General features: G+C 37.8%; 1 protein-coding gene across 1 annotated transcript; it reads right to left on the bottom strand.

The window, feature by feature from the left end:
• Positions 1-53: 53 nt before the first annotated feature.
• plxdc2a (plexin domain containing 2a) lies at positions 54-7,899 on the bottom strand. The gene is made up of 15 exons (XM_026312985.1): positions 7,784-7,899; positions 5,822-6,036; positions 5,413-5,556; positions 5,047-5,116; positions 4,761-4,883; positions 4,518-4,636; positions 4,343-4,442; positions 4,101-4,196; positions 3,777-3,858; positions 3,412-3,472; positions 3,084-3,300; positions 2,183-2,218; positions 1,850-2,001; positions 656-902; positions 54-182 (listed from the first exon to the last, which is right to left on the bottom strand). The coding sequence occupies exons 1-14, from the start codon at positions 7,878-7,880 to the stop codon at positions 702-704; spliced, it is 1,713 nt and encodes a 570-aa protein (XP_026168770.1). The 5' UTR covers positions 7,881-7,899; the 3' UTR covers positions 54-182; positions 656-701.
• Positions 7,900-8,259: the final 360 nt, after the last annotated feature.

The raw sequence follows: 8,259 nt of genomic DNA, 5'->3' as shown, positions 1-8,259 counted from the left end.
AACTTCCAAACAGATGTTATGCACTGAGAAACACCAGTGAAAAGACTTTGCACCTTATTTGCCCCTGAGATGAAGGTGGGTGTACTGGTGAGGAATGTAGTCTGTATTTTTGAGATGAGGAAGTGACACCCAAATATGACATTCCTTCTCGTGAAGAAGGTGTGGGAACGTCACAAACAGCTCTGGAAAAATAACAGCCATCTTTGAGAGAAATGTTTCAAAACCAAACACTCAGCACTATTCCCTCTTGCTCTGTAGTACGTTTCCATCCACTACCGTTTAGTGAATCTCAGAACACAGCACATTAAGATGATGTATTAAAAGCCCTAATCCTCAATGGTAAAATTCTTTATACACCATGATTCAGTCACTAAATACATTTTGCAGTTTGAGACTTTTCCTGGCATTTCTGCTGCATTGCTTTGTGTGCAAACTGAACATGTACACTAACAGCTGGATGGAAGCCCACCTTGTGTTAATAGCTCTGTCACTCACCAATTCCATACAAACATGAAATCAAATGGTGCATTAAATCATCTGGAGTTACAATTTCCTCATAGAGGCTTGTTCTTTTCATATCTGAATTCTGTCCTTAAACTGTGCTTGAGTAAAACAGGAATAAAAGTCAGTGTTCAAGCAAGGAATGTTAACTCACATAGACCAGTTGGGTCCCCAAAGCCCTCTGGGATATGTAGTTTAGGTCAGGAGCTGTCTGAAATTAGGAAGCGCTCCCTTTGATCGGGAACTATGAATCCTTCTTTTTGCTCACTCTCTCTTCTGTCTGACATGGGGTCAAGGACCACCATGTTGTCTTTGTCGTGAGTGGGAGCTTCCACCTCACAATATGAAGGGTGACCAGATCCCCTTCTGAATTTCATAACTGGCCAGTGGGTTGGACGCCGCTGTGGAGGAGAGAGAAAATAACAGAAATCTGTACTAGGATGAAGGTGTTCAAATCATTGTTAGTGGTGGTGTACACTTATTATGCTTAAAAGTGCTCTAATATTTTACCTATACAAGTCTGTAAACAAGAAGGACATCAACTTTTTTTTTAAACATTTGTACGTATAATATATTTCAGTACAATAGCATCAGCAACTGTGGTGTCAGTGCTAAAACATAATTGAAATTACCCAATTCTGAGAATGCCAACAAAAACTGAACATTACATGTAGAATTTATAGCAGTGCTATTGTATTAAATTATAGTTTGCAACAGTGTACCTAGTAAAGTGGAAACTAAGTGCTATATTATTCATGGAAATCTGCCAAAAGTAATACAATAAAAAGTTTAAATACATAACTATGTTCTGTAATAGACACACACTTCTATGCTCGGTATGCTATAACTGTACTGCCACAGTACTAAACCTCATCAATCACCTGGATCTGGGGCAGACATTCTGAAAACAACAGAACCTGTTTAGACCAAAGAAAGTTTTCAAAACTAGTTAAGTTTTCAAAACTGACAATTCAATCTACATTTGACAGAAAGATGTCAATATAAGGATAATGAATAGATACGAGGGGAAAAGGGTTTGAGCCTAGTGATGCTGAAGAAAATGTCAATCATCAAAACATTCAAATTCCTCATCCAGAAATGAATCTCTGCAGCAAATGTGTTGAATTCTGCCCATTATTTTTTTTTTAGGTTTTTAATAGAGCAGGTCATGCTGGTTACAGAGAATTGTTGCCGTGATTAACACTGAAAAACATTTACATTTAGGGATCATACAAGCATCTAATTCTAAGGTCATGGTAATTTTCTAGTAGGTGTTTTAATGTCACTCTTTGTTTATGTGGTGGAAAGACCAACTTTTTATCAAAACTACCAGCTGGATGTTACTAACCTCCATGAAGAAGAGGCTGGCACTGGAAGTGGGATGATTGTACATGTAGACGGACAGAAGGACAGCTGTCGCCATGAATATCATCAGGATAACAATGCCCACCAGGAGACCAAGCTGCAGCTCATCGCTCTCTCCTGTGTTCTCACCTCCTGCTGCACAGGCGTGACACTGACGCTGAGTGACAGCTATTTTCTAAATGCTCCACATTTGTTACTGAATTGGCAAATATGTTTTTTTTCCTGTGTTTTAAGTGGCAGTACTTTGCGTGCCTAGGGCCATCACAAAGCAATGATCTTTACAGATATATAGTGCAGGCATCAGGCGATGACTTACATGCTTTGTTGACGTGAAAAGATATCTTTGTGTCACCTGGGAAAACAAAAACATGACATATTCATTGAAATGAACTTCGTATTATAGTTTCTGTTTATAAGAACTCTTGAGCCAATAAGAAATTTTAATAAATGCTGTATAAACTTACCATCTAGTTTACTCCCCAAGCATTACAGTTTTGGCGCCATATGCAGTGAACAGATCACTTACACTATGTAACTACGCATTTGTAAGGTTTCACTTTATTAATCTCCTTGAACTTTGTCGTCTAGTCATTTTGAAATTGAAAATATCCCAAAATTTGAGAAAGGCTAAAAAAAAAAAATTTGGAGATTAATGTTGAGAGTAAACAGATGACATTTTACTGCTGTACTTTGCACATGAAGTACTTACTCTTCTGTATAAGTAAAATAACTCTGCATTTGTGTGAGTAAGACATGATGCAGACAATAGCCACTACAGTCAAAAATAACAGTCGTTCCATATTCTGATGCAACCAGGACACAGAGTGATGCATCCGTAGCTGAGGACACTATGCAGTATTTAACATGGCACTGTATACACTGCACTATGAGCTAACAGAGGGCTGGGAAATAGCTGACCACTTAACCCTCACACTGTCAGAGCTTACAGAACACCAGGTGATACTCTGCAATGACAACAAACTTTAATTCATAAAATGGAAATGAGCTGGGGAGCTGTAAAACAGAGTTCTATTCTGTCTTATGCCAGATAGGACTTTGTAGCTTGCATAAAAACAAAATTCTTCTACAAAAAAATATGAATGTTCAATCTCAAATTGTTTATGTACATCTCTATAACTTATAGAGAGGGCCAGATTAGCATAAACCGCTGTTTTGTATTTCACCACAGTTTACTTGAAAAGCCTTTATCAGCTTACCTTCTGCAGGTTTGCTGGTTAGAGGCTGTGCAGGGGCTATTGTGCTGCTGTGTGTGGAGGGGTTGGTGACAGTGGACGTCTTGCTGAAGGGAGTGGAAGTCATGCTGGAAACCCTCTGCTGCGCTGATGTTGCTGTAACTGGAGTAGACATGTGTGTCAGGTGAGGAGATGTGATGTTCATAATGTCTTTCATCTGAAGGCACCGGGGAACCCGTCTCTGGAAAAATAAACGTCAGTATCATCACCTTTTGTGAAGAAAGAGACATGGTGCCACGGTCTATCTGTGTTAAACTTCAGTACTATACTGAAATGATAAAATAATGAGAACCTCCTCTGGGCAGCCAAGGTCAACCCAGTCCTGCCGGTTACGATCAAAGCCACTAGAACATCTGAGAAAGGATGGAGAGTACAGTTGAGCTGTCATTATAGGTTTACCTTTATACATGTACAAGTAGTGTACTGACAGAGCAGAATCTAACTTTATGTTAAAAAAAAAAAAAAAAAAAAAAAAAAAAAAAAATGTTTAAGGGACAACTTCAGTTTTTTACAGGCAAAAGTTTGTTACTTCTAAGTTTGATATAAAACTTTTGCAGGCAGCAGATATAATTTTTATATGTTCTTTATAAAATTTGAATGAATAACACATTTTAAAAGAAAGTGCAATATTCAATGGTATGTGCTTTTCCAGTTTACCTTTGTAGCCGACTGCACCAGCTGCAGTTAAAGCCAATCTGAGAAGTGACACATGAACCACAGCTGGAGAACTGGAGACATGCTGAAAATAAAGACAGTAATAGTAACTTGTGTAGAGCAAGAGACGCCTTTGGCTTCTGAAAATAAAACTTGCATGGGACAGACTTCAATTCCAGTCGCTAGTATTCTTTACCCCCCCAAAAAAGTATAATATGGATTTTTAAACTAGATACACTAATGAACTGTGCACAGTGAAACTTAGTTGTTGTATGAGTTGGGGAAAAAATGTGCAAAGTGTGTTTTTTAAAAGTAGATTGAACTTACTAGGAAGAGGTATCATCTCCACAGCTGTAAAGTTAGAGATTTTGGACTTGAGGATGTTGACTTTATGATATTCATAAATAGTTGTCCTCCGAACATCTAGAGCATGAAAGAAATAATGTGATGTGGGCAGTTACTACTGAGATTCACTGTTTTGCTTATAAAACAAATATAACACTATATATAATGCAGTTATAAAGTCATAAAGCTTTAAGTTTTTTTAAAAAGACAAAGGTGTCGCTCACTGGGGATTTGCTCTATTTCATGAAGAACTACAAAAGCATCTGACAAGCCCACTTTGACAGGATGATTCTCAGAGCTGATGCTGTTGATGTCAACTGGAATCTATGAAAGAAAATGTTGTATAATGAACCTCATTTTACATAAAAAGAAAAACCTGAAGAAGAGAAGAAACGTCACCTCTTTGTATGCAAAGACAATTCGTCCATTGTCGTGCAGAACAGCCTGGAAGGTGAACGTTCCCAGACTGATGTTGTCCTGGATGTGAATGCAGCTCCACTGAACTACAAATGCAGTTCCTAAAGGGCAGACAGGCGTAATTTGCGACCATGCACATATTTCCAGCAAAAAAAAATGTATGAACAAAAGAACAGAATTGATGACACTGTAAAAGTATGGCAGTGCAAAATCTGTCACTCTTACCATTATCACAGTAAAACACAGTCGAGTTTTTGGAAAGGCTTGGGACAAAATTAGCCATCAGGGGGGCGATGTACTGAGTGGCTGTGAGCATCCGGTGGATTATATCTCCAGTGTAAATGAAACCTGAAAGATGAAAACATGCAAAGTTTGTTGTCAGTACTTTGTTTGGGCATGAGACATTCATAATATTCCTTTGTCAAACGATAGCAAGCTATTCAAAATTTTACATAAAAGCAATAAAGGAGACCTGTGATGCAGGTTACACTTTCCTGAAGCAAAGACTCACCTCCAGTTGCAACTGTGATTTCTTTTAGAATATGACCATAGAAAGGAAAGTTGAAGGAAAGATTTACTCTCTGCAAGGAAAGAAAGGCAAAGTGCAATAACAGTTGTATGTTAAAAATGAACAAAAACTGGTCAAGTACACCAACAATGAGAAAATATATTTTGCCAAAAATGTTGACATTTTCAAGAAAAGATAAGAAGATAAAAAGTGTCACTGTAAACAGCATCTCAAAATCTCTCAAAAATTCTTTTCATTCAGAAAAGCCAAAGTAAACACAGCAAACAGTTTCCCAATGAACTTTTAAATTAAATATTTCATTTGCACAAAACTGATTGTTCCTTTCATGTAAACAGATTGATTTCATACCTCAGCCTGCCTGTGGGTGTTGGAAAGGAAGCCATGCACCTTCCACTGATTTTCCTCCATGTCATCAATGTTCACCCACAGCTCTTTACTGGCTGCATCTCCAGGGCCGTAGATTTTAGATATGTAGTAGGCATGATCAGCATCCTGTCCAAACAAAAAATAAACTATATCCCAATCTTTTTTTTTTTTTAAAGTGTCTGTCCAGTCTCAACATGTACATCAGTTCCAAAGTAAATACCAAAAAAAAAATACAATTGTCTTCATTAAAATGATTCTACTTACAATATATTCATAACCACGTGATTATTCTTACTAGATTTTAGCTGTTACTCTATAGCCTTTAACTAGGTTAACCTGCCCACTTTCCACAACGTTTGTTTTTCATTTGTCTTAGCTTTAGAAAGCCTACCACAATCTGTGTAAAATTGTTGGGTCTCTCCTCCATCAGCAGGTCAGGGTCTGACTCCTGTGGTTGGTGTCGGTCTCTATAACGGCCCCTGTTATCTGTAGCCCATCCAGGCGCTTCAGGTCTTGGCCTGGATGTCCCTCTGGGCTCGTTGTTTCCTGCGATAACGTACCTTTCTTCTGTAAGAGACAACCCCTGTGTGTTGGTATGGTAGACCCCTAAAGAATCAAAGATTAAGATCAAGTTATTGCCGTGATGTGAAGTTGACTCTGATAGGCATCTTATAGCACTCCAAACACAGGCTTACAATTAGGGAACAAACTGGTTTTATGACCACAATAACATCGTGTCACAAATGTGGCTATCTGTAACTTTGAATAGATTTTTGAAAACATAAAAATAACCATAAAGAAATAATGGGAAAAAAAGGCAGTCATTGCTGTCAAGGGCTTAAAACAATAAACCTAGGATATAAATAAGCCTACACACATTTAGCAAACAATTCCTCAAAGCTCTGAATACAGTCTAAATAAGCTGTAAAACTGGATTGTCACAAAAAAGTAGAATTTAGACAAGAGCAAACAATATTAAACATTTGCTAGTTCCAGCTTAAATGTGTTCTCAATTTTCTCCAGCGTTATTCAATCCCACCAACACCAAAAACATACCATAACATACATATTACAGAAGCTAAAGTCTCTATAAAATGCACACACCTTATTGAATATTTCTATTTGATGGAATTTTGCAGCTGTAAGAGACATGGAGTCTTGGTTTTCACTCAATATGCCATATACACCAGTGGTCCTAGCGATTTCTTGTTACTGTGTGTGACCCTATTCTGCAATCATAAGTCTGTGGTATTATCTACAACTGAGGAACTGAGTGTATGTATGTCATGGCAGAGCTTGAAAAAACTGGCACACAACAAGATACTGTCAGTGTGCAAAATTATTTTAAAAACCTTCAGACTAGTCCAGTGGAAATAAACAGGGAAAACTGAATATTAATGCTGAACACAGAAACCCTTGCAACATCACTAAACTAATTTCTGCATCTTCTTTTCACATACAACAGGACATAAAGAATTCCTCAGCGTGGGTCATGTGGTAAACATGCGTGGTCAGCCTGTCATTCTGCCCCTCCAATGACAACACTGCGTCCTAACTTTTCTTTTCACAGCAATGGGTGAAAGCATGCTTCACATTCTTCACACAGTCAGCTCCAGGACCAGGCATGTGAGCCCAGACAGCAGTGGGTGTTTTGTTTACAGTTCGGTCACATGGTGGTCCTGTGGCTGCAGAGCTCTCATATCCCTCCACGTGTTACTGTGACGTGGGCAGTGTATCGATGCTATAGGATCTATATTACTGCAGATGGCAAGAAGAAAGGGCACTTCATGAGTAGCGAAGGAAACACACTGCTGCCAAGACTGAGGGTCTGTGAGACTCAGTTAAAATGGCCAGTCTGTTGTTAAATATCACATTAACACATGTTAAAATGTATGATTTTTTTTTTACAGATTAACATGAACATTTGCAGTAACTAGTAGGTCTAATAAATATCCTAACTAGCTACTCTGCTATAACTATAATATGCTGTGCAAACATGAATAAAACATTTCTGGAATCCCTTTTAAACACATAGACCAAACTGTTTTTAATAAAAACACTGGCAGAGAAAAAAAACACATCTTTCAAGCCAATAACGTTAATTATACATGAACTGAAATAATAAATATAAAAAAATTACACTGAAGTCTCAATGTTACGCTAAAATGAACGGCGCAAAAAACGTTAATGTAAGATTAGACTTATAGCTAGCTAACATTTATATTTAGACGACACAGAAATATTAGAATAAATTATTTTTATACAATGTGCAGTAACGTCACAGCTTATACTGTAGTTATTGCGCAAACTGCATTATTTGCGGATTCAGTATCATTTTATTAACGTTACTTACCATAAGCGGCTTTTAGCTTCATGAAGCTTATCTGAAACTGGAGAATCACGACCAGTTCTGAAATGAGTTGAAATGCCTTTGTGGCGCTTATTGCCATCCTGTTTCTGTTTGGAAAGCAGCTTCAGAGGGCAAAAAATATAAATATAAATAAAATAAAATAAAAATAAGCTAATGTTAACGTTAGCTTGTGAAGTGCACTCCGACGTCTCACTGTTGGTAACTTATTTTCAACTTTCCCAAAATTACTCAATCGTTTAATTTAAAAACAAATTTAATTAAAGTAACAAAATGTAAAGTTTCTCATCGTGGTGTCCATGCCTGGGTCCCAAATTGTCCCCAAAGCACATGTTTGCGTTTTGCCAACCGGGCGCTAAAATACGGAATTGTCCCGTAACTAAGAAACTAAAGTATAAGGCAACCCGCTCTCAGCCCGTCTGACACAAACACTGGATGAGCTTCTCATTGGTCTGACTGGG

Source organism: Mastacembelus armatus, chromosome 17, assembly GCF_900324485.2.
Source record: "Mastacembelus armatus chromosome 17, fMasArm1.2, whole genome shotgun sequence".
In the NCBI taxonomy this organism is placed as follows: domain Eukaryota; kingdom Metazoa; phylum Chordata; class Actinopteri; order Synbranchiformes; family Mastacembelidae; genus Mastacembelus; species Mastacembelus armatus.
This window is presented reverse-complemented; position numbering and strand designations above follow the sequence as displayed.

What these genes read in the sequence shown, in the direction of transcription:
- plxdc2a (XM_026312985.1), bottom strand. Translation starts at nt 7,880, where the DNA reads ATGGCAATAAGCGCCACAAAGGCATTTCAACTCATTTCAGAACTGGTC. An exon ending in GAAGCTAAAAGCCGCTTATG is followed by an intron (nt 6,037 to 7,783) that starts GTAAGTAACGTT and finishes TTGATTCTTTAG; the next exon opens with GGGTCTACCATACCAACACA. An exon ending in AACCAGCAAACCTGCAGAAG is followed by an intron (nt 2,219 to 3,083) that starts GTAAGCTGATAA and finishes TTGTTTTCCCAG; the next exon opens with GTGACACAAAGATATCTTTT.